The following is a 27,218-nucleotide window of genomic DNA, read 5'->3' as shown; positions in this document are numbered from 1 at the left end:
CACATTGACTTTACTTCCATTCCAGTCAACCAGGGATGTGAATTAAAAAAAAAACACACACAGTAAAAACTCTTTAGAGGGTTCCTACGTCTTGTATTTGAATTGAATACAGAACGAATGCTACGATTATAAGTTATTTATTGTTTTAACTGGTTGGATTGTAACTGACACCAAATCCAGACAATGAACTGTGGGGGGAGGTCGGGGGCAAACACACGCGGATGACCTTTGAACCCCCCCTAAAGAAGCACATAACAGTATAAAATCTAATTGAAGTATATATTTGACATTTTGACTTGTGTTGGGAGACAATTTCTCGTGATGAATCGAGGGCTCCTCCGAAGGACTTGGTGTAAGTCACACCCCGACTAGTTCTGCTATGTAGACAATGGCTACACACGGGGCAGCGGCAGGGCCAAAGGGGAAGCAGGGCACAAACCTCTACCCATCCAAACCCCGTTTTGAGATGGTCAATTAATCAAATCTTTACATCAATTTAGCAGTTTTGATATCCACCATGTTACGTCAGCCATGTCTACTAGGACATTTTTGTCTGTCCCGATTGTCCAAATTAAAGAGTCTCTTAACACATTAGGAACTTAACAGGTACACAGAGAGATGCTGCTAGCATCCCCACTGGCATCAGTGGGTGCTGGGGGACGGACCATGCCATGTTGGAGTTGGCTCCCATGAACATCAGCAGCAGCTTTTCACAAGTGCCATCAGTCCTGGTCATCGAGGAGCTGTAGCCTCATTGCACGTGCATGCACGTCTGCATATGTGCATGCACGCACACACACAGACACACACACAGACACACACACACACACACACACACCATCTTCCACTTCTAAAACGAACATAAACACAAGGCACAGCTGCGTGTGACCATCCAAGTATTCGTTTATTGAATCTTTTTTCCCTCAGAGTGCAGCTACGGTTCTGTAGACATACAGCACAGACGGCATTGCGGGAACTTCAACAGGAACCAGAAAACAAATGGTGGGATCTCATTGTGATTTGTGTGTCAGAGGACAGGGCTAATGACCCTTAACTGGACTACGACCCCTCTACATTACCAGTCTGTAAACACATTAAACGGTACAGTAGTGCAGTGGAGTGCAGCCTATAAAGTGGAGTGTATTTGTAGATTCGATGAAAGACAGTTCAATATGCTCTAACGCCATAGTATTTTTGTCTCAATATATGAAAAGATATATTGTATAAGGAATTACCCATGGCGGCGTTTTCTGTATTTTAAATAAATTATCATAATTTAAGCCTGTGACATAAGGCAAACTTGCACTGGTTTTACACGAGACCAGCAACTCAGCCAGGTAATAAAGGGTGCAGGGTATATGTTCAATAGAGTTAAAAAAAATATCATCACACCTTTAAGACCCAGATATAGCTTTCAATCATCACAATATGCAATAAAATTATCGACATCAATTATTTATTCTTCGATAGCTTTCTGGTATTAAATTTATATAACTCCTATACACTTTGCCGATAAAGACTTGCATGAGGTTTCCTTAGATTAAAAAAAGAATAGCAACCCTTGAATATAAACAATTACAATCTATAAAACGACTGGTTTTAGATACAGATTAAGAAATGCCTTGTCCTAACAGCTTACTCACCAACATTTCATTTCTCTACCAATCCTTTACACTTTGTTCACACACTCTGCATAGCATCCAACCCATCCATCCATCCGTCCATCCGTCCATCCATCCATCCGTCCATCCATCCATCCATCCATCCATCCATCCATTTCTTAGTGTGTGAAAATGATTGATTGGCGATATATTTGTGTGTATATTTGTTCTTTTGTATGTTGGACAACAACTCATCAAACAAAAAAGATATTCAGTGTCTATATCTACAGCCGAGCATCAGGACCCCAGCTTCTAATTAAAGCCTAAATTGTCTCTGTTCTGTAATTTCTTAACGGGCTCTGTTGTCAGGTCACCCGCAGGATGACCTGACAGGAGTGGGAGGAATGATGGAAGTGGTTCCAGGCAGAGTGTATTGCACATGGTGGATCTACGCATTTCCTCGTTTTTTTTGGGGGGCGGGGGGGGCGGAGTGACTGGGATCTGGATTGGTTTGAGGCGGCCAAACCTACTTACTAAACGCAGGGAAGCTATGTGGACTGAATGTCAACGAATAATAACCAAAAACCAAAAGTAAAAAGTTCCCTCTCTCGGTCTTTCCATTTTGGCTAACAGCTATTGCACATGCATTGAATGAGAAACACTGCTGCAGCGTGGCTCACCATTCAACACAAGCACTTGCCGCTTATTGCACCGAAAAGTCCTGTCGACTAGTCCCTGCATCAGAAAGTAGAAATAGTAAAACATCTAACTGATAAAAGGAGAAGCAATGTGCAAGGTAGGCAATACTGCTGCTTTGGCAAACTCCACGACAACTGTAACAAAAGATAGGGAAACAAAAATGTAAAGTCATTGAGGGGCCTGACAGAGTTACAGGTGATGGCTGTGTCACCGTTGACCTCATGGAAACCTGCACAGTGACACAATCTCTGTGCACAAGTGTATTTGTGTGTTTATTTGTGTTGGGTCTACAAAGGACAGGCCATTTAACAACATGCAACACCCACACCAAGTCACAGAGTCTACTTGGGCCAGGTCACTGTGGAGAAGAAGGGATGAGATTTGATGTCGTCCACACCTGCCACCCCTGACCCAAGCCTCTCCACTGGGTTGTATTGGAGGAGCTGCATAGACAGACAACACAGACGTATAAGACACGCATGAATAATTCATACTGCATCTAGGAACTTCAGTCCAAAATCTACATGTACCATTACATAAAAGATGGAATTTTAATGAAATAGGAATTCAAGAAATGTACGTGAAGGTACAGTGGTGTGAAAAAGTGTTTGCCCCCTTCCTGATTTCTTATTTTTTTGCATGTTTGTCACACTTAAATGTTTCAGATCATCAAACAAATTTAAATATTAGACAAAGATAACACAAGTAAACACAAAATGCAGTTTTTAAATGAAGGTTTTTATTATTAAGGGGGGAAAAAAATCCAAAGCTACATGGTCCTGTGTGAAAACGTGATTGCCCCCTAAACCTAATAACTGGTTGGGCCACCCTTAGCAGCAACAACTGCAATCAAGCGTTTGCGCTAACTGGCAATGAGTCTTTTACAGCGCTGTGGAGGAATTTTGGCCCACTCATCTTTGCAAAATTGTTGTAATTCAGCCACATTGGAGGGTTTTCGAGCATGAACCGCCTTTTTAAGGTCATGCCACAGCATCTCAATCGGATTCAGGTCAGGACTTTGACTAGGCCACTCCAAAGTCTTCATTTTGTTTTTCTTAAGCCATTTAGAGGTGGACTTGCTGGTGTGTTTTGGATCATTGTCCTGCTGCAGAACCCGAGTGCGCTTTAGCTTGAGGTCACGAACAGATGGCCGGACATTCTCCTTCAGGATTTTTTGGTAGACAGCAATTCATGGTTCCATTTACCACAGCAAGTCTTCCAGGTCCTGAAGCAGCAAAACAGCCCCAGACCATCACACTACCACCACCTTATTTTACTGTTGGTATGATGTTCCTTTTCTGAAATGCTGTGTTATTTTTACGCCAGATGTAATGGGACACACACCTTCCAAAAAGTTCAACTTTTGTCTCGTCAGTCCACAGAGTATTTTCCCAAAAGTCTTGGGGATCATCAAGATGTTTTCTGGCAAAACTGAGATGAGCCTTTATGTTCTTTTTGCTCAGCAGTGGTTTTCGTCTTGGAACTCTGCCATGCGGGCCATTTTTGCTCAGTCTCTTTCTTATGGTGGAGTCATGAACACTGACCTTAACTAAGGCAAGTGAGGCCTGCAGTTCTTTGGATGTTGTTGTGGGGTCTTTTGTGACCTCTTGGATGAGTCATCGCTGCGCTCTTGGGGTAATTTTGGTCGGCCGGCCACTCCTGGGAAGGTTCACCACTGTTCTATGTTTTCGCCATTTGTGGATAATGGCTCTCACTGTGGTTCGCTGGAGTCCCAAAGCTTTAGAAATGGCTTTATAACCTTTTGCAGACTGATAGAGCTCAATTACTTTGTTTCTCATTTGTTCCTGAATTTCTTTGGAGCGCAGCATGATATCTAGATTTTCAGGATCGTTTGGTCTACTTCACTTTGTCAGGCAGGTCCTATTTAAGTGATTTCTTGATTGAGAAGAGGTGTGGCAGTAATCAGGCCTGGGTATGGCTAGAGAAATTGAACTCAGCTTTCCAAAGATGTGATAAACCACACTTAATTTATGTTTTAACAGGGGGGGGCAATCACTTTTTCACACAGGGCAATGTAGGTTTGGATTTTTCTTTTCCCTTAATAATAAAAACCTTCATTAAAAAACTGCATTTTGTGTTTACTTGTGTTATCTTTGTCTAATATTTACATTTGTTTGATGATCTGAAACATTTAAGTGTGACAAACACGCAAAAAAATAAGATATCAGGAAGGGGGCAAACACTTTTTCACACCACTGTATAAAATTCCTGTCAATGATCTAGTTTGTAATTCTTCCTCTATTAGTCAGGATTCATCTGTGACACATTCTGACAAGGTACTTTCGGAGGGCTGCAGATTATCACATGCCTCTTCCGATACACATGGAGTCACCAGCTGCTTCTTTTCACCTGACAGTGAGGAGTTTCACCAGGGGGCCATAGCGCATGAGAGGATCACACTATTTCCCCCAGTCCCCCCCCCGAACAGGCGCCCCGACCAACCAGAGGAGGAGGCACTAGTGCAGCGATCAGGACACATACCCATATCTGGCTTCCCACCCACAGACACGGCCAATTGTGTCTCTAGGGACGCCCGACCAAGCTGGAGGTAACACAGGGACTCGAACCAGAGATCCCGGTTCGAATCCCTGTGTTGGTAGGCAACGGAATAGACTGTCACGTTACCCGGATGCCCCATCTACAAGATACTTTTTAATACTGCACTTTTAAGTCCTGTACTCAATCCCTACAGAACCATTTAAAAGGATTTAAGGGGGTATGTAGTTTTCCGGGTAAAAATGCTAGAGACCAGTGTTGAACAGTGATGGGAGGGGGGCAGATCCTGGAGCCATCAAAAAACAAAATGATTGAAATGAAGGAAAAAAATGGAATGGGGGCATATATTTTCTATGGGCAAAGTGTATTTAAGATGATATAGCATTAATGTGCGTTCAGTTTAAATAGTGTACAATGGCCCCTTTCATTTAAAACAAATGATGAGCTTGGCAAATTCAGCCCAGGCATCAAACTATATGTCTGTTATCAAAAAGACCTGGCCCAAGTTAAGGGATGCCATGTAGTGTTTGTATGTCTGATCCTTCATAGTGCATGCATATTGGATTTGTGGCAGATTTGAATGGCGTTAAACCAAAGATAAGTGCAGGCTAGTCACATTAATACATCTCTAAAGATTACCAGTTGGGATTAGCAATTAGCTATGAGATATTAGCATAGTGCAAGCTCTGCTAGCAAAGGATATACCCATCATGTGTACCATATGTATAGACTGGATGTATGTATAGAAGTTGGTAATCTGTCAGCAAAGTACAAGAATTCTGAAAAATCTAACCCAGTCCACAACAAAAACTGCAATATTATGTGCTATGCTGACTAGATATACACAGAGACAGACACCCCTGGATCTTTGAATTAACCCAATAGCTTTGGTGTATGCAAGACCTCAGTTTCAACCTCACAAAGAAGGTTAACTTTGGCTGGCATTAATGGCCCTTGGCAACCAAAGGCAAGTTTGACTATAGGCAGCATTTTTTTTTCCAAATGCATCTGGATTTGAAAACATAAATTGCCAATAAAAACCTTGAGGTGAAATCTGAATGTTGAGCCATTAGCTAAAGCTTTAAACTGTGGACACGGTCCAAATGTGGAAAACAACACGAAACAAAGGTGGATCTCGGAGGATCTCACCTGCTCCAGTAGAGAGCTGGCCTCCTCTGATACGTTCTCGGGGACGTTGAGAGCCGTGTGGCGACTGATGCCTGCCGGATGGCACTGGTGCAGAGACTTAGGTGGAGAGATAGAGGGATGGAAAAAGGAAAGAGAGAAGCAAATAAAGATCAGAGAGGGAGTGAGAGCGAGAGAGAGAGAGATGTTACTATGATACAGAAAAAAATGTACAGTACAGTATTGACACCCATTCTGCCTAGGTCACTGTGGGAGCTCAAAGGACCGGACAAATAGGAGGAGACCAGAGAGACAGGACACCTGAAACAACACTGATCACACCAAACATAACAAGAGAATGATTTCACTCCTGTTGCTCTTTCTTGGAACTGGTACGTGGTGCATGTGTGTGCGTGTGACAGTAAGCCAGTCAGAGGAAGAATACAATGGGAAAACATTACATAATCACATAACAACATAATCACACAGTCATATATAATCACAGAAAATCACACAATGCATAATATGTTGTTGTTGTTTTTTCCTTCATTTTACTTTGATTTAACCATTATTCATCCAACCTGGTCCCATTGTGGTTTAAGATCTGTATGTGAAAGGATGCCACATTTGGGTCAAGCTAAAACAACAAACCTTTTACTGTCTTTTATAAATGATGAGAAATAAATGAAGAAAAAGTGTTAAAGAGAAAAAAATGGGAGAGATAGTGAATATGGCTGCTTGTGCATTCATTTTTTGGAACAGGAGAAGTACTTCTCTGCAACTGAAGACTAAAACAACCGTCCAAATAGCTGACAGTGACGCCTGTAACCGCTACATGATAAAACGCCACACAAACCAAACTGTCACAACAAAAACGCGGGGGGAAAAAAAGAGTGTGTGGAAAGTGATGTGTGTGTGCGCGCTTGTGTAAAATTGGTGGCACTGTGAAGAAAACTCGATACCACCCCTCTCCATCGGCTTGGGTAATTTTGTCTTTTCTCTCTCTCCAACACGTGCTGCAGGAGATATGGCCAGGATCCGAACAGCAGTCAAGACTGCTCCAGGCAGGATTTTATCCTGCAAGGATCAAGAGACACCGTGTGTGTGTGTGTGTGTGTGTGTGTGTGTGTGTGTGTGTGTGTGTGTGTGTGTGTGTGTGTGTGTGTGTGTCTGTGTGTGTGTCTGTGTGTGTCTGTGTGTGTGTCTGTGTCTGTGTCTGTGTCTATCTGCCAGGGCTGTACTCGGACATAATTATCAAAGGAGACATCTGGGGAGCCAAGCGAGTTTTTTCAGGTAAGTGGGTGTGTGTGTATATTATTCACCACAATAACAGGAGCCCAAACACCCCGTGACTTGTGTTCAGGCCATTGATGGGAATCGCTGATGGCTGATATGGAAATATGCCTGCTGGCAAACAGTTAGAACTTATTCAAATTTAATAGACAATGAAAAATTGAAGGGGTGCTCTGCACCTGTAAAGCATCTCTTTTAAGTGTGTGTGTGTGTGTGTGTGTGTGTGTGTGTGTGTGTGTGTGTGTGTGTGTGTGTGTGTGTGTGTGTGTTTTGCTTTTAAGACAGCACAAAGCTATGACTAGGATGGATTGCTGAAAAGGTGTGAGTGTGTTTTAAAAATGTGTGACTGTATTTTTAATGACAATCAATTCTCTTCCAAACAAAAGGCTCTGAGATGTCTCCCCGGCTCGTCCCTGGCCTGTCTGGAAATCGGTCTCTCGACTAACCCTGGTCGTAGAACAGACACAACAGAGATGCAGCACCTCGAGAGCTGCCCTGGTCTTAACCTTCTACGCTGATCTGAGGTCAGTGTACTCCAGCCCAGCGCTGCTCCAGGAGCCAGGAAAGAAGCCCAAGGAGAGCTGACCTCCTGGCCCAGCAGATGGAGCTCAGACTGGGGGAGAAAGTCACATCAACGCCTCTGGCACTCCCCGAGAACCAGAGAAAGAGACGGCGGCCAAGATGCGTCTCACACACAAACAAACACATGCGCGCACGCACACACACAGCAAAACTGAATTTGCTTACTGCTAAAATACACACACACAGACACACACACACAACCTGGCACAACCATAGAGAGCAGGAGAGTTGAAAGCCAAGACACCTAGACACCCCATAACTCCCCCCCCCATTTTTGACTTACCTTGCCTGTGAGTAGCTCAAAAAGGATGGCTCCCAGACTCCACCAATCACATGCTGCCGTCTCCTCGCTGATCCCTCCCACCTCTGCAACAAACAGTGGAAAAAATAAAAGCTGTAATACAGGCAAAAATAGAATCAGACAACAAGCAATGAAATGAAGGCTGTGTAGAAAAAGGCAGGGAGGGCACCAATGAGTAAAACAAAATCGTGCAGAATGCGTCAGGTGAGAACTGTATTTCCTAATCATGTACTGATTAACTGCCCAACACATCAGACCTTTTCTCAGACTGCACGAGAAGGTTTCAGGTGTGTTGCATCGTCTCACAATTTAACCCCATCAAACATTCAACACGGTTTCAGAGTGATATGTGGAGCCACATAATATTTCGGAGGACATTCAATTCAACATGTGAGTACGCTCTCGCACATGTGCAGGCACACACACACACACACACACACACACACACACACACACACACACACACACACACACACACACACACACACACACACAAATGTGTGCCTCATGAAAGGGCGATTTGCATAATAAAAAAAGCAGTTGAATTGAGGAAACCGTCTGTGCAGCAACTTCACACCATCTGCATGACCTGACCTCAAACACACACACACACACACACACACACACACACACACACACACACACACACACACACACACACACACAAACTGACATAACACACACCCACATCAAGAAATATAGAAGCAGTGATCACTTACAGCGCCTGCCGTACGTGAGCTACAATAAAGACCTGCTTGCAGATATCTCGATATCTAGGTGAATAAAAAGGAATCGGTGAAACCGAGTGATTGCACAGACATTATTATTCCTCCTCTACAACTCACTCGTCTTTTTGGACTAACGCTTCCACCCGCCCCATCTTTACCTGGCTTTACTCTGAGAGCAATTACTGCACATACTCCTGCACAAGCACGTATTCGAACACTGCTGAAGCCGCACAAGGTGAAAACTTTTCACAAGAGGTCTGTCCACTCCTCCATCCACTCCTCAGTACGGAGCCCGGCCCCTGGCGCCCCTCTTCCCACAGTCAGACGCACAACTAGTCTGACAGGCAGGCAGCCTGGCTCAGGGGCTGCTGGAACTCCACTCTATCTGTGTGTGTATGTGCATGTTTGCAAAAAGCGAAAGTAGGAGAAAGCTACTCGTGTGCTGGGGTCAAATGTATGTGGGTGTCTGTGCCTGTGTGTGTGTGTGTGCGTGTGTGCATGTGGTGTGTGTGTATACACTTGCTCCACCAGGCACCAGATGGCCCCTTGTGTTGCTCAGTGCCTCTCTGCTCTCGTCTCTCCAGAGAAAGCCTGGTCACCCAGGGGGGCTGGGACCAAGGGTCGTGGCTGCATGTGCCCAGAGAACAGGTTTCTCAGCTGGGGGAGCAGCAGAGACAAAGACCCCTCTCCTCCTGGAGGCCACGAGAAGCTCTAGGGGGCCATGCAGCTCTCTTGCAGCCAAGGTTAGAGATCCCCAGACTGGGGTATGATACGACTCACATGTTCCAGTGTGCGTGCATGTGCGCACGCGCGCACACGCACACACACACACACACACCACACACACACAACTGAGCAACCAGTCTTCAGGGCTCCCCAGGACTACTGTTTTGACAGCCAAGGAGAGAAGATCGTCATTGAACGGACTAGTGATACCTGCGTGGTTATGAGCTGGAGGGGAGATACTAGACACACACACACACACACGTCTCAGAGCAAGGTCGATTGTCATCACAATGGATTAATGTCTAAGGAGCTGCAGGGAGAGCACAGTGGAGCTGGCTACACTTACCGCTCTGTCAGAATAAGGCAGGAAGCGAGGGAGAGGGAGAGAGAAAGAGGATGGGAAGGGGGGAAATTAGCTGTATCCACAGGCCATGGGTCATTCAAACCCACTCTGCGTAGCATGATAAACGCTCAGTCACTTTACTATAAGTTCAACACTTCCAATGCCATCACCGAGTTCAAACTTCACCTGCGTCTTTCAACATTTCCTAACCTTACATTACTTGAACAGGAACGGGAGGGGGGGGGCTGAGAAAAGTACTGACACCACAGCGCATTCACCTCGTCACCTCCTCCTCTTCCCTTTCCCCTCAACAACGAGGCAGTTCCCTCCCGTTTCATATCACATCTTAATCATGCCCCATCTCCTCTCTCCTGGGAGCAGTAAGGAACTTTCTCTCTTCTCGTACCTTTCAGACTTCCCTAAAAGTCCAACTGACATCCATTGTTGAAAGAGGAAGTGATGTGAGAGCGAGGGGGAAGTAAGAAAATAGCAATTAATGAAGTTCCAGGAATACCTGCCACGTCTCTCATGCAAGGTAGTCGCTTTGCTTTGAAATATGAAGACGACATGCAGGTAACACAAGTGCAGCTGTGCGAGTCGGTGAGGTGCGGTGGGGCAGCCTTGTGGCCAGAGAGATCCATACTGTGAGACCTTCGGTGTCCTCAAGCCATATACTTACCATATAAGCATACACACACACCTCCTACCCCCTTACACACAACCCAAAAGTTTGGAATATCTCAATGCAGAAAATTAAGGATTTTTGACATATGCGAACAAAAATCTTTCAGTCTCTGCCTGCACAGGGTAAAAAAAAGAAAAAAGAATATACAGCAAATCAGAACACAACATATCTTCTAGATCCTACAGCAAGCTCTGACTGAGAAAAATAAAGGGAACTTAGATTCCTCTTTGGTTTAATCTTGCATATGACCTTCAGCTAATGGCAACATAAGTGGAAAAACAACAACAATGACAAAAACAAGGGGAAAACAATTAAAGTATCTGTCCGTCATGCGACAGTTAAGAGGTGAGAAATACAAAATGTCCCTTCTTCCTAGACTTTGACAACAGCCAGTCAGTTATGACATCGCTTCCTTCTTAACAGAACAATGAACAATTTCTACTTCGGCAATGCTTGTCAATTTGGGTCACACTAAACTGTCATTCTCAACACCTCATATGTTGGGTTTTTTTGGGGGGGGGGGGCCATGAGCCATCTGATGTTTATCAGTAATTGTGACACTGTGAGAAAGTAAATAAGCTGTGGCGCAAAATAAACAAATTGATACCCTGCCACTGTATTTTCCACGTCCACTCCTGTGTTTTTTTTTGGGTGTGAATGTGTTCATTTTGCAAAACATGTTGCCCTCCCTTCTTACGCACACACATGCGTGCACGCACCCACACACCCACACACCCACACACACACACACACACACACACACACACACAAAGTCACAGTAGACCCCCTGCTAGCTTTCTGGCAAACAGTCATAAATCTGTCATTAGGAATGAAGCCATCACTAGAGCTGACCCTGTCTGGATAAACAGCAATACATAACAAGGGCAGGAGAAACACACGCTCACTAACCTCTGTGTGTGTGTGTGTGTGTGTGTGTGTGTGTGTGTGTGTGTGTGTGTGTGTGTGTGTGTGTGTGTGTGTGTGTGTGTGTGTGTGTTCTTGTTCCTGCACATGTGTGCTTGTGTCTGTAAGCCCAAGGCCAGTGTGTGCATGTTTGTAAGAAGTAAAACCAGAAACACAGATTTGATGGCAATTTTCTGTGTTCTGCTAACAAAGTAAGAGGATGACAAAAAAAAAATGGTGGACAACAAAGAGACAGAATAAGAGAAAGAAAATGAGAAAAAGTTGCCAGAGGAGGAATAGGATCGAGTCCATGAACATGAAAGTGGTCTTTTTACTTGATGACAGGGCATGAGACCCCCTAGTGGTTGACACAACGTACCACAACACAGCCACTGATCCACCTTCACTCGGTGGCAGTTAAACTAACAGGAAGTTTCTCACCAGGGTTGAGGTCAACCCCCCTTTCAATTAAATCAGTTGACAAACTCACTTTACTTGTTCTGTCACATTAAAATTAGGCACCTGCAGAGTCTCTATCATCAAAAAGGCTATTTTATCCATCCTATTAGAAAACTAAAAATGCTCTGTAACAACGATGCAAAGTGAAGTTTTAATTTCCGTTTTGAACAGAGCAAGTTACATGTGAACTCAACAGCCTTTCTTCCACTGTTCTGTCAAGTTTGTTCTGTCAAGTTCGTTGATAACTTTACACTGTCCTATTACATACAACTAGCTTTCTCCTAATGCTGTGTTGCTCCAAGCCCCCCCCCCCCCCCCCGCGGTATGGGTTCTCTATGTGTTCTGTGGCACTTATTGTGTTTGTAAGTAAGAAAATTGAAACAATTCTGAGTTTTTCCCCCCTTTACTCTTGTGTGCAATATCTCACTGAAATTAAGAAAAGACATTGCATGCTAGAGCGACACAACATTACCGTGCTAATAGTCCACTCAAAGTAACTCGGACCTTACCTAACCGGTTTATCAGTGACAGTCTAATTTTGTTAATATGTGACTCTGCTTCTGATAATAAGAACGTGATAAAATTCAATATAACACACATGCCAATCTTGTCTCAGCTCGCCACCTCAATTCTAAACAGCTCTGTTGTGTCTTTGGGACATCTACTACTGGCCTTTGGGACATAATGCCTGCCTGTGAGCCTCCATTTCCATTAGTAGGATTTTAAAGAGACGGTTGCCAGAGGCATATAAATATACACTTTGGATAATAGATGCAGCATTTGTTGCTTTCAGACTTATTACAACAGCAGCATACGTTCTGGACACAAGGAGGATTTAAAGTACCACAAAGTAACTTATGTGGCGTGAGCATGGGAGGATGAATACAAGAGAACAGTTTAATCTAAGTGTGTGGGAGAGGAAGGTAGGGTGTGAGGGTCAATGGGAAAACCTCAGGACATTTTTAAGTCTTCTTTTCTTTTTTCTCGCCATCAACAAATTCTAAGACAGATGTTTCTTACACACATAGTATCTGCAATCAATCCACTTTTCCAAAGTAACAGTCACAAGGTCATAGCAACATTGTATTCATTGTTTTATTTACACACACACACACACACACACACACACACACACACACACACACACACACACACACACACACACACACACACACAAACAGTGTTGAATAGTTAAATATGGGTGTGGCAAGTACTCTCGCAGCAGTTAGTTTTACACAGCTTATAAACAGCATGCCAGGGCTGCCACAAGCCGTTTTGGGGGCATCATGCAGGGTTACGAACGCCACACTGCTGACTCAATGTGGCACAACAGCACACTCTATGGGACATCAGGGGAAGTGCAACAAGAACCAGCTTCTCAAAGCTGCCACTACCGGGCTCTGGAGCCCAAGGAATCTTTCACTTGATATCCAAAGAACTACCTGATTCAGAGATGTGCAGAAAGGGAAAGTAGACTAAATAACTAAAAATCGCTACCATTGCAATGAACATGAATGCTTAAGGTGTGTTAACCTTCTAGCCTCAACTTAAGTCAGAATTTGATGGTAAACTCTTTTCTACCAGAATTTAAGTGCTCTACAGTAGTAGCCTATCTATCACTATTACTGACAAAAGGGTTCATAGTGTAGTGTTCCTTTATACTCTCCAGAGCTGTATGTGTATGCTGTGACTGTTATGTGCCTCTGGCAATGAATGAAGCCTTTGTGACCATTGGACAGTGGCCTACTTATGCCCTTGCATGCCTGAATAGCATTACACTCCCACGAACTTATTAAGCAACAAACACAGAAAAAGGGACTCACGTTTTAGATTTGTTAAGACAAGAGGACACGAGATAGATTTAAAGTTGAGAAAAGAAGGGCATGTTAGAGTTAACATGAATGCGTGTGTGCTTCTCTTACCTGGAGCACAGTACATGTTGGCAACGGCCTCCTTGTCGTAGGAGTCCTCCACCTCACTCCAGCTACAAAAGTAGGTAAGCAGAATATGGCCTACGGAGAAAAGGAAAGGGGTGGGTGGGTGGGTGGGTGAGTGTGTGTGTGTGTGGGGGGGCAGTTGGAAAATGTTCCCTTTGATCAAGAAGTGTAAAACAACACTTGGCCAACCTCTTTCTCCAACCACACAGTTAAGTGTCTCTCTGCCTATCTGCTTTTCAAACTGTTTACTCACCTTTGGAGAACTTCCTTCCTCCAGTCCTTCCCACCTCCCTCCCTGCTTCCCCAAGCTTTTCCAAGCACACCACCCCAGCGATTACTCCTGTTTAGCCACTACCCGTTAGCGCTATCATTAGAACTAATGGTGTCATTAGGTAGCCGAGGCCATTAGCCTAGGCTAGCCAGACTGATGCACCACACTACGCCGTTGATGGACCCTTTAGAACAATAATTACCACCAGGGAGACGAAAACAGCCACTCAGCTAATTAGACGCCTGCTGATAACAAGGTGGAAAGAGATGATTGGGGGATGACAATAGAAAAAGGTGAGGGAGGAATCTGTGACCTCCTGGTAAAACAAAGACACTTTGCACCTGGGAGAATTCTCATTTTGGAAGCTAGAGTTGATAATGGTTTGATTGACAGGTCAGGTGCCTCAATCAAATATAACTCTAAGAGAGGAGATGATGATGACAAAAAAGTAAGTCCATATGAGTCTATCAAATCATGGGTATCCACACAGTGAATTGGAATATGGAATACCATGCAAGGGTGGAGGAGTTTTGAATTTAACTTTTGATTGTTGTTCCACATCTACCATTTTTACTTCACCAAACTGTTCTGTTGTGCAGTTGAGTGGCAAACAAATAGCAGGCAGTAAGTAGTTCTGGCTTCCATTTTTTCGTAGGATTGATTTTCCTGGGAAGTGAAACATTGGAAATGCTGGGAGCCTGAAAAACATTTTTAATGTTTCTGTGATTTTTTCAATACCTTCTCACACGCAGGGAAAAGCATACTTTTGAGAGTCATAATGTACGGTTAAGTCTACTCTTAGCTCTACAGTAACTACAAAGTCCAAACACTACATACGCTGGACAAGTGCAGATTTGAGAGACAAGAGGATGGCTGAACTTAACTAAACCCTCAAATACTCACTGATACTTTTTTTTCTTCTGGGAGCTCATGTCAAGAGCACAGTGACAAGCAAAAAATTTGCTGTGGAAATTTTAGATGACAAACCTTGGTGGTTGAGTAAGATGTTGCTGGGGTTCAGGTCTCGGCAAATGATGCCCTCCTGGTGTAGAGCATCTAGGGCTGTTATCATTTCCACAGCCCAGCATCGCACAAACTCCTCTGGGATACGAGCTTGAGACACTACTAAAGACAGATCATCCAGCTCCGCAAACAGTCGAGACACATCTTTATCATGCTCACTGCTGCCTGTAATCTTAGTATCTTTTGATGAGTCAGCCTTGGGGCCTGAAACAGTCTCAAAGGCTTCAGCCCCATTTGAGGCACAGACAGAGTTGCGACAGCCACTAAGGTCTGGAATCAAGTCCATGTTTCCACCTGTGCTGGGATCTAGCTTCTCAGTAAGTGAGTTGTCAATAAGAATGTCCTTTGTGTTAGATAGAGGGGCTATCAATACAGCATTAATGGGATCACTAAGGGGAAGGGCATCATTTTGGCATGCGGGTTCAGCCATCATTTTATCTGTGGCCTCTTGGCCAAACACCGGGCCACAGTCATCCCACAGTGAGGTGGAGGGCGAGGAGGAAGCATGGCTTATCTCACAAGGGGCAGAGAAAGTACACAACGATGGGAGTTCCTGCTCCCGAGGCTGCCCCTCTCCCTCCTCCAGCTGGCTGTGGAGCTGTAAAACATCTGGCTGGGTGAACTTCTGGGGTGAGGCCTTAGCCTCCAGACCCAGACACACCCCTGATATCTTTAGTTCCTCCTCTGACGTATCCTTAGTCCCATCTATGACAGGCAGGTTGACCAACAGGTCTGGCGGTTGGCCCTCGTCCTCCACTACAGCCTCCTGAAAGGAGATGACTGGCACTGACTCAATGGAGCCTTTATCACTGCAGTCCAGCCCCCAGTGCTCCAAAATGTGACCCTTGACTTCTTGTGCCATCTCTGGCAATTCCTCAGTGACCTCTGGGCCCAGGTCAGAGGTAGAATAAAGGGGAAGGGACTTAGGAGAGGGCCGCAGCTCACATGTGTCAGGGCAAGTCACCTCACTGGCACTGTCTTTACTATCAATACGGAAGAACTCCATTGGCGTGCGTTTGGACTGGTCCAATGACAATGGAACATTTGGGGAGGGTAAGGGGCTAAAGACCTCACTGTGGTCCTGTCCATCACCCCGGCAATGCTCACTGTCATGGGTTTGGCCACCCCTGTCTGACAGCTCGGTGAAGAAGCGAAGTTCCTGAGAGCTGATAGGTGAAGAGAGACTGTCATTACTAAGCAGCGAGCGAGTGCGTGAGGAAGTCGTAGTCGTCTCGGCAGGGGCATCTAAAGACAGCACTTCCTGTCCACTCTTCTCTTCCTCCTCCTCTAGGGCATCTGGTTCTACTTTTTCTTGTTCATACTCATTACAAAGCGTCAGGTAGCTATTGGTGCACTCCTCTTCCGAGGTGACTCCAGAATCTGTCTGGGCCCCCAAGCTCTCTATGAGCCCAGGAGGGAGACAACTTTTAGCGGGAACAGCAAGGAGGTTCTCCCCTTGCTTCTGCAGCTCTGAGCCAGAAGCAGAGCCAGCACCAGGCCCAGACCCAGAGCTGGCTGAACCCAAGCCCAGCTGGAGCACAGCATGATGTGGCGAGTGAACTGCTGATGTGTGGTTCTTCTGAATGAAGGGAATGTCAAAGCTCTCCTCTGGGCTGGAGCTACGCAAGAACCTTCCAATGTGAGACCACAATTTCCCACCTGGGGACAAAATGCAAGCAACGGAGGATTAATAAAGCAGAGGAGTTGCTGGATGACACTGATTTAGAGAAACAAAAGGAAAAAAGAAAAAAAAACAGGGTGGGGAGAATGATTGAAAAAGGTAGTTTAAAAGTAGTTTAAACAGTTATGATGAAAAAGCAATTTTGAATTTACATAGAGAAATCCATGCAGACAAATGCATATACATTCATACATGTGCACACACGGCTACAATGTGAGTGATTGGAAGCCAGCATCTGTTGTGTGTGTGATGAGAATAGATAGGGAGTCTGCGATTATGATGATAGCCGGGCAGCCCGATGGCGTAGAAAGTAAAAACACCCACATGTTGTGTTGTCCAATGTCACTCAGGTCACTGCATTCCAATACATGTCTTTCTGTTCGTCTAGCTGTGTTTGCCTGTCTATGTGTCCAACCGCCTCTCTGTATGTCAAACTGCTTCCATACTAAAAATTATACAACGCTGTGGAGGCACTGGGCACAAGGCTGGCTTTCTCCCAATTGCTGGACTAGAACGTCACTATGCTTAAGTTACGCTATTATGGCATGCGATTGGGTTTATTAAATGACAGCCGTGCTGGACAGCCCCCTATGACTTCCATATTGCTGACTGGGTAGATGGTGGTAACAAAGCAGACCAGATTGAATGGTAGGGGGTATGGAAAGTCTGACTCCATTTCATCATATGCACTCACCTACATCAACACACATACACACACACACACACACACACACACACACACACACACACACACACACACACACACACACACACAAACGTGAACACAAAAGAGCCTAGGGTGAGTGGATTTTAAGGAGACCCAGGTGTTGGCATAGTTAATGAAGCGTGGCACCACCTGTTATTCAGAATAAGACCTATGACACACACCCATCTCACTCGAACATCTGTCTGGAACCAGGGCAGGGAGATGGGTGGAGAGTGAGGAGAGCAAGGTGCAGGAAGATAGAAAAAAGATAGTTGGAAGGGTGGAGCACAACGCTGAAACAAACAAACAAGTGACGAAAACAACTCAACAAATCAACAAGTTTGTGTGCATGCGCCTCACCTTCGGCGTACTGCAGGAGCAGGAAGACCGTGTCCTCAGACACAATGAATTTCTTCAGCCGCACCATGTTGGGCACGGAGCTAGGCATAACCGTCCGCTTGCTCCTCCCACACTCACTGCTCTTCCTCAGACCCTGCAGACAAGGCAGAGGAAGAAGAACGTGAAGAAAGTGAGAAGTTAAAGAATGAGCTTTTGAGAATGGGAGGACGGAATTCAAAATATAGGAAAGGAAATAGGAACATGTGGCTGAGAGGATAAAAAGGGGGCTGATGGGCTTAGGTGGTGCAGAGATAAAGTGTGTAAAATGAAAAAGGAGAATCGTGGCAAAGGAGAAACCTCCCATTACTGTGGTGCCAGCTATGCTCCGTGCCAACCCAAAGTCACTGGATTCATCAAGCCACCTACAGCGTGACTTTTAAAAACAGCCCCACAAATCTATCAGCGCTACACCTTGACTTCACAAGTGTCTGTGTGTGTGTGTGTGTGTGTGTGTGTGTGTGTGTGTGTGTGTGTGTGTGTGTGTGTGTGTGTTGTGTTCTTTTCATGCGTGTAGTCATCTGTGCCTGTGCTGTGTGCTGGCATCTGGCACACGTCTCGCGCCTGAGAGCAGAGGGGCTGACAGGGACAGGCCCATTAGAATCAATTACACAGGTCACACACAGGGGCTTCTGGCACACTTCACACACACACTTACAGTCAGGATGGCTAGAACACACACTTACAGGCATGCACACACACAATCAGACCTACACACATTAGACTTACTTTGAGAATGAACATCTCCTGTGTTCTCTTGTCCATGACCAGAAGAACCTGTGATGGAACAGAGCCATTAACAGACAAAAATGGACAGATATACACTCAAAGATGATGTAGTGGCTAACCTATGTCCTCTACAGCAGTTTTTTTAATGAGAGGGTCAAGACCCAACCGTGGGATGCAGAGAGATAAAGTGTAGCGCCACAAATTATACTAAAAAATGGTGTCAACTCAACTTATCCCACAGGATGGACCAACCCTTTTTATAACCCATGCAACATAATAAATATAAAAATACTGTCCATTACAGTTTGCTCTATTGGTCTACAAAAAAGGACATTTGTCACCACAATAGTATGAAAAATCAGTTAGATTTTACACCTAAGAGCAATGATATGAAAAATAATGCAGTTCTTTTGTGCTACCAGATTTGCAATACACAGTAGGCTCTTGAAAAAATGTTCATCTTACCTGCTAAACCTAAAAAGGAACATGCGAACCAATACGGAAACAAAAATATGGAGGGTCATTTTCAATTATGTTCACAGATCAGTCATCAACCTTTTTTTTTTCCTTGTGAAACGCACATGTTCAGTGAATACTGTCACCAAGAGCCTTGCAATGTTTTATGGCACACAAAAATAATGTCTAACTGTGGCATCTGCAAACACCTGTCTCTCCCATCTATAAAATCATTCCTCCACAAAGATGGATAGTGACTCCACATACCACTCCTGCTGTCTCACTTCACTTCCCCTGTACCCCCCTCGCTCTCTTCCTCTCTCCCTGACATCTCCATTTCCTTCCTTCGTCAATTCTCCTTTTCCCTCTCTGACATCTCCATTCCTCTTGCTCGCCCTCTCAGGGGAGAGCTTGAGCATATGTGTATGACCGTGTGCGTCTGTGCAAACCCCAGTGCGTCCTTTTGTTTGTGTGTGTGTGTGTGTGTGTGTGTGTGTGTGTGTGTGTGTGTGTGTGAGCATATTTTCTCCATGTGACCCTGACTGAGGCTAAACAGGTGCAGGCTAAATGGATATGAATGGAGCTGTGAGTAAACAGAGTGGAAGTGCTAGCCAGGACGCTAATATAATTAAGACCCAAACATCAGGGATAGGGGAGGAGGGAAGGAGGAAGGGGGGTGAGGGGTAGCAGGGTGAGGAGCCCTCTCCATCTGTCCCCTCTGTCCTCACTGAAAGTGAAAGGAGGGAGGCGGAGGAGGGAGAGCAAGAGATGAAAGCTGTATCTTTTCTGCGCAGTGGCTTTGCACCTATGAAGCTTTTGTATTACAGGGCAGCGTGTTGCTGACTTGTTTCTAACATATTGTGGATTCTGTGTGCACCTCTGTAGCATAACACATGTTGGTATTGTGTCAACATTATCCTTGGGGTTTTTTTTTTTACATGTGTGTGTGTGTGTGTGTGTGTGTGTGTGTGTGTGTGTGTGTGTGTGACTAAGTGGAGCATCATTGATTCAATGTTGTGTGCAGGGCTCTCTGAGCTGCTTGCCAAGTCATTTCATGGCTGAGTGGTGAAGCTGCTTCGCTGGCAGCTGTTTGAGAGGCCCAGCAACCTAAACTGACCTTGTGGTGCCCATAACTGACATTAAAACACTCAGACACTGAGCCCTTACCATGCCATCCAGGAAATCTATTCAGTTTTATTGCTCATATAAAAAAAAAGGAAAAAAAAGAGGGTGCAACAAGGACACAAGGAGGAGAAACTTTTGGGGCGTAGTTTGATTGACTATTGCATTTCCAGAAAAAAAGCAAAACATCCTTAAATGTATTTGCAAGTACGCCGAGTCCCTACTTCAAAAATTATTACAAAGGCTTCAAAGAATTGAAAGAAAAAGACAAAGAAGTTATTCCCCTTTAAAAATATTCATTATCATCATATACACTGACTAGGTCAAAAGAGATGTACTGAGTACAAATGGTATATTTATGATATACCTTGCATAGTTGACATGCCATTGGTGTATGGTATGTGTGTGTGTGTGTGTATTAATTGACTGTAAAGTGCTTTGAGTGGCTGCTGCAGCTAGAAAAGTACTATATAAAATGCAACTTGACTTGACTGATTGACCTAAATTCAGATTTTTGCTGGTTAATTTATAGAACTGCAGCCTAGTTACAGGATACACAACTATGAAATATTCGGTAACACTTTCTGTGAAGCTTGCATCTATAACGCCCTATAAGCATCTATAATGCCCTATAAGCATCTATTGCATCTATAACGCCCATACTTTCCTATAATGTGTAGTACAATGACTAACAGCTATGGCTGAAGACTGTGAAATAGCACTGAAGTCTCATTATGAATCTCTATAAAACTTCAGCAAATCAAGTTGGCTATGATGCATTATGACATTTGACAGATAAACAGGCTAATGATGACATATTTATAATGCATAAACCCGTCTTAAATTGACATAATGTATCATAAAGGTGGTTATGAGGTGTTGTGAGGACATATACATGGTTATAATGAATCTTACAATGACTTATAGCTACACTTATAGGGCGTTATAGACGCAAGCTTCATACAAAGTGTTAACAAATATTATTAATATGAACACTTTTTTCCTTTTCAAGATCTTATTTTAGACACATGACACATTTTACAGACACATTTTGGACACATTATTGATTTTTTTGTGTAACAAAGTCGACAGAAAATACTCTTCCCACAAAGTTCTTCACTACCTCAACTTTTCTCTAACAATATAGTCATCAGTTCTTTCAATGCACAAATAATCACTGCTGCTCAAGACAAGAAGAATGGAGAACCTTTGGTCAGAATAATTTTTGGAAAACCGAAATCCTCAAAGACATAGATTCACAAAATGTTCTGAATTACTACTGACCTTATCTATGACCCCAAGCACCCTGTAGGCTCTCAGCTCCTCTGCTGGACTCTGCTGGCCTCCTCTGCTGATGGGATGGCAGCATTGCGCTCCCATAGCCTAGGGTGCAAAACAAACACATTTTATTCAACATTTCTAAATATTATTTCCAGTCGTAATATTTAAATAGCCCTTACATCTGATATGTCCTTACTACTGCAGACCTCTTCTTGAAATCATTTTATAATTCACAAGTAATTGTACTGTTCACCAATATACACGGTATGATGCACTGTATAATCCCGGTGTAGCAGGCCAGATTAACCCCCTGCCAAACTATACCTGGGTATAGTCTGGCCTAGCCTAAAATATACCCCGGGGTATAAAATAGCCCAGAATGGTTTATACCCTGGGGTATTTTTGGGCTAGGCCAGACTATACCCCTCTAGTCCAGATTATCCCCCCCCCCCCGGTTACAGAGGGTGCCATTTCAAAACTTTAACAGTTTTATGTGCAACTCAATCTTCTGAAGTCGTTTTGCTCTTGACATGCAGTAATTTCAGCAACCATGGTGAGTAGACACCTCTGTCTCTCGCTCATTTATCAATTAAACTATGTTAATGCATACGTGACTTGCTTGCTGGTTGTCCATCGTGTCCAATGATGACCATCTTCTCCTATTTGCGGGTCCTTTGGTGGCTGAATTGTCCGATCCTGGATGCACAGTTTAGGTTGCAGACCGGGCATGTAAAAGTGGTACTGGAGGGGATAGGGGTAGCTTTGCGAGCATGCCTCTTTACACGCTTTGCTACACGGTGTGGTATGCACTGGTTTTCCATGTACTTCACTCCCTCTGAGATGTGAGAGCACCAGAAAGCAAGTTCCTCCAAAGAAGAGGAGTTGATCTGACATCTTTTCAGTGTGGTCTTCATTTGGTCTTTGAACCGCTTCTTCGTAGTTGGCCATAGAGGACTTTACGTGGGAGTCGTTCACTGGGCATGCGAATAACATGCCCAAGCCACCTGAGTTGATGGTGGTTTAGGGTAGACTCCACGCTGCAGCTGCCTGCCCGCTCCAACACCTCTGTGTGTGGCACTCTGTCCTCCCAAGTAATGCCGAGGATCCTCTGGAGACATCTCACATGGAAGGCCTCCAGGCTTCTGAGATGGTGGCTGTAGATGGTCCATGCCTCACATCCATAGAGTAGTGTGAAGATGCACACTGCTCTGTAAACAAGCACTTTGGTGAGGAGATTGAGGCTGCTGTTTTGGAAAACCTTTCTCCTTAGACGGCCAACAGATGTTGAGGCTTGTTTGAGGCGCTGCTGAATCTCATCATCCATTGTGCAGGTGTCGGATAGCATACTTCCCAGATATTTGAAGGCACGAACAGTGGCCAGTTGTTGCCCTTCTGCTGTGAAGGTTGTTGGGTGGTTTGGGAGGCCAGCAGTCAACTGACAGATTACCTGTCTTTTGGGTGTTGATAATCAGTCCCATTCTCCTGTATGCAGTTACAACTGCCGACAGAGTGTTTTGTAGAGCTTCTGGTGTGTGAGCTACCAGGGCACAATCGTCGGCATACTGTAGCTCAATAATGTTCTCAGAGGTCAACTTGGTGGTTGCCTGAAACATCCTGATGTTGAATAGGTTTCCATCGAGCCTGAAGTCAGTGGTAACTCCAGCCTGCTTCTCCAACCTCCTTCGTAACAGTGTTGTAACAGAGACTAAGAAGATATTGAACAGGACTGGGGCTAGCACACAGTCTTGTCTGACTCCAGTCTGCACACCAAAGGACTCAGAACTGTGGTTCCCCACTACCACTCAGACCATCCTTCCTGAGTGAAACTGTCCAAGAATGGTGAGAAACTTGGGTGGACATCCAAATTTCTTCAGGACTTGCCACAGCAGGGCCCGGTTAACTGTATCAAAATGCCTTTGAGAGGTCTATGAATGCTATGTATAGATCCTTGTGCTGTTCCCTGCATTACTCCTGGAGCTGGCGTGTGACAAAGATCACGTCAACAGTCCCTCTATCCTTTTGGAAGCCGCATTGTGACTCTGGTATGACCCGTTCGGCTATTGCGAGTGTTAGTTTGCGGAGCATGAGCTTGGCTAGAACCTTGGCTAAAACATAATGCATATGTGACTATGCTATGTGACTGCCTCTGGAATATCCCGGGACGGAGTATGCGCAACTGATGCCAAAGTCATGGCCACAGCCAGTTCATTGGGATGTGACGTTGCAGTATATACCAAGGTTGGCCAGTCAATGCAGTGGCTAACATATCCTGCCAGCTTTAGTCTCCAGTTTGACAGATCACGCGTTTTATCTTGAGAATGTGTCAGAGCACTTTCAATGTTGTACCCAGTGTTTAGATATATGTTTTCTTAGCTCATGATTCACTGAAGTCTGCACTTTAACCCTGGGTATAGTCTTGCCAGCGGGTGTATCTTGGGCTGTTACACCGGGACTGACTCGATTGGGCATGCATGTACCCAGTCCAAACATAGGTTACATTGACAAGAGCATAAGAGAGAGAACAAAGGGGCTCTGGCACCCTTTATTGATTAGTATGATTCACTAATACAGCCTTTTTATTTTATTTCATTATTTATTTTATAGCCTCCATTTTATTCAAGGTTCATCAGATGGTTGGCACTAGCTGTTATATGATAGTTTATAAGGTTGTGTTATCAGCGTGTGAATTAAAATCAAAATTGAATACTGTATCCTTGACTATTTTGTGTATACGAGTGTGGGGCGTATAATCTGGTTTAGAAGGGTATGAAATAGCCTAGCCTAAATAATACTCCGGGGTATAAACTGGACTAGCCCAGAATATGCCCGGGGTATAAAACAGGTAAGCCCACTTTAACCCTGGGTCTGAGTGTGGGGGTTATTATCTGGCCTAGGGGATTATGAAATAGCCAATCCTAAATAATACCCTGGGGTATAAACTGAAGTAGCCCATAATATACCCGGGGTATAAAACAGGCTAGCCAACTTTAACCCCAGCTATAGTCTAGCCAGGGGTTAAATCTTGGGCTGCTACACCAGCGTATCACTGGTTGTTGTTTTTTTTTAGTGGGTCCTTTACTTCAACAATTTTTCAATGCGTTAGGCCCATGACACCTCAAGTAAACTCAAGGGTGCATTCATGCATCCTGAAATCACTCCACTCTACACCAGCTCACAGCGTAACCCTGTCTGGTGACCAACGGCGAGGTGGAGTACTTGCTTCAATAAGGACCAATTACAGTGCACCGCCACTCACCACCGTCTGTGTTGATCCTTGACCCATGTTCCCCCTCAAATGCTGATTGGCTATCTGCTCTGCACGCATCAGATAGTCGGCTGTCTTCTTCTTCACGGCCTCTCGTCGTGTGGGGCTAGGCTCACCTGCAAGATGTGAGGGGAAAAGAACAAGGTTGGAGACAGAGGGCGAAAGAGAAGGTGCATTTCCAAACATTTTTACTCATCTGAAACTTGTCACAGTGGGGAGAAGTTATTGATTGACACTTTAATTGGTTTTAGAAAAAAAAACTTTAAGTATCAGTCACTGCAAGCTAATAAGCTATCCAGCTTATTAGCTTATTACCTGTTGGCTTGACATATTTTATATATCTATATATAGTATATATATATAGATATATATATAAAATCTAGTTTGGGTTGCCTGTTTTCTTGTTTTGGGGGTCTTTGTTGTCTGTTTTTAGGTATCGGCAAGATAAATATGGACCACATTCTCTAATATGACAAGGTCTTATAAAAACACAAAAAAAAACTGGTTCAAAATTTTAAGAAAACTTGACAGAGGTGAAACCATCTCCATCTAATTTATATACAGATAAGCTTGCTTTTTCTTTCCAGCACTCATTCACACAGACCTTGGACCCCCTGAAGGAGAAGGTCCACTCCACTGCGGTAATAGGAAAAAGCTGCCTGGTAGTCCTGCTCTGTCTCCTTCTGTACAGCCAACCGGATATGCTCACTGGCTCTGTCCAGGTAATCCAATTTCACCTCCTTGACGTTGGTGCCACTAGCTCTCTTCAGACTGCTTGAGAAGAGCGCCGTTCGGCTGGGCCAACTGACCTCTGGGGCTTGGGTTATGGAACCAGTGGCTGAGGTAAGTGCAGGAGAGGGGCTTTGGCGTTCGTGCAGGGAAGGCAGGAGAGGACTACAGCTGCTGCTAATACTTGTGGCTCCCCCCGGCGGTTGGTTTGGGGAGGTGCTGCCTGAGGCCATGCCATCGTCCACCTCTGCCAAAGAGTCAGTGTCGATGGCCAGGGAGGTCAGGTCGCTCTCGCTGGACAGGCCTGCAGAAGGAGAGGCTGCAGGTGTCAACACAAACAGAAGTCCTTTCTTTCTCTCTCTTACACATACACAGACCAACTCTAGTGTAGATTACCAAAGTACCAATCTGGAAAAACGAAGACTAGACGATACCATACACGAAAGGACACACTTTACCTCCATATTCAGATGTGACTGTCAAATCCTCCGCACCACTGATATCTCTGTGAACTAAGAATAGAGACATGCACAAGTGAGAGATTCTTAATTAAGTGCTTAGATGTAAAATCAAATAGAATGTCAGGATTTTTTCTTGACCCTACCTTCAGAGCTGCAGTCTGATAAGCTGTCAGCCAGGAAGTCTGAAAAAGGCTCAGCTGGTCCGATGAGCTCTGAGCCGTCGTGGACCTCCCCTCCCTGGAACCCATCAACCAATTAAAGAGGGCATTGATTCTGTGTATAAAGCTGTATGCATTTTCTTCTTTGTGTGTGTGTGTGTGTGTGTGTGTGTGTGTGTGTGTGTACCTTAAAAAAGTCCTGGATGTGCTGGCTGCTGTAGAGAGCAGGGATATTAGCAGAGAATTGCAGTAGGTCCTCAGAGCACTGTCTCCTTTCTTCAATCACTGAGTCATCAAAACGACCTACAAGGGGATGTGCGCGCACGCACGCACACGCACGCACACGCACACGCACACACACACACACACACACACACACGCACGCACGCACACAAATACACACATTGTTTCAGATAAATATTGTTTACTTAAATGAATGTTACTGGGGGAAAAAAAAATCAACATTGTGATTTTGTTTGCTATTTAAGTACAGCAATATCAAAGAATAAAAACGAGTTTCATAATTTTACCTGATACGTAAATGCAGCTTTTAACTTTTATAGCTCCATCTGCAAAGAATTAATCACTCCAGCAATGATTAGGGTGACTTTAGAGGAAATAAGGCAGTTGTGTAAGAAGTCATTAAAACAGACTAAATTACAACACTTGTCAGATGCACTAGGATATTTTTCATCAAGAGTAGTCATAAAAATGCAGACCTTGCTAGATTTCATTTTCTATCAAGCAATAAGATTTTTAGCCTTACATAACTTTTTGCCTCACACTGCACGTGTATATTGTCGATCTGAACAATATATTGTTCAGCCTTATATACTAAATAACTACACTGTAAAAATTCCCCATCCAATGCCTCTAGGTGTCGCCAAAATCACAACTACAGCAGCTGTGTCCTTGGCCATGCACCAGGGATGGGATTTTGTCCTTGCCCAACTTTGAATGCATCCCCTCCAATTCCCTTTCTGGTCTCATATTGCTACGTTATTTTTTTGTTTTTGTAAACAGATCGATGCCAAAAGCTAT

The 27,218-nt window shown here is 44.4% G+C and overlaps 1 protein-coding gene across 1 annotated transcript in view; it reads right to left on the bottom strand.

Moving 5' to 3' along the window:
* Window positions 1–891: 891 nt before the first annotated feature.
* Window positions 892–27,218, bottom strand: part of rps6kc1 (ribosomal protein S6 kinase polypeptide 1) — a 31,998-nt gene continuing 5,671 nt past the window's right edge. The window contains exons 4-16 of the mRNA XM_056294455.1: window positions 26,365–26,480; window positions 26,163–26,256; window positions 26,017–26,070; window positions 25,434–25,862; window positions 24,821–24,945; window positions 21,568–21,666; window positions 18,706–18,753; window positions 17,941–18,073; window positions 15,158–16,852; window positions 13,885–13,974; window positions 8,101–8,183; window positions 5,967–6,062; window positions 892–2,743 (exon numbers count right to left, since the gene is read on the bottom strand). Of these exons, the coding sequence (XP_056150430.1) occupies window positions 2,642–2,743; window positions 5,967–6,062; window positions 8,101–8,183; window positions 13,885–13,974; window positions 15,158–16,852; window positions 17,941–18,073; window positions 18,706–18,753; window positions 21,568–21,666; window positions 24,821–24,945; window positions 25,434–25,862; window positions 26,017–26,070; window positions 26,163–26,256; window positions 26,365–26,480 (3,164 nt within the window). The 3' untranslated portion in view covers window positions 892–2,641. The remainder of the gene's footprint in view (window positions 2,744–5,966; window positions 6,063–8,100; window positions 8,184–13,884; window positions 13,975–15,157; window positions 16,853–17,940; window positions 18,074–18,705; window positions 18,754–21,567; window positions 21,667–24,820; window positions 24,946–25,433; window positions 25,863–26,016; window positions 26,071–26,162; window positions 26,257–26,364; window positions 26,481–27,218) is intronic.

This window comes from Lampris incognitus, chromosome 15 (genome assembly GCF_029633865.1).
Source record: "Lampris incognitus isolate fLamInc1 chromosome 15, fLamInc1.hap2, whole genome shotgun sequence".
NCBI classification, from domain to species: domain Eukaryota; kingdom Metazoa; phylum Chordata; class Actinopteri; order Lampriformes; family Lampridae; genus Lampris; species Lampris incognitus.
The sequence above is the reverse complement of the archived record's forward strand: the minus strand, read 5'-3'. Positions and strand labels throughout refer to the sequence as shown.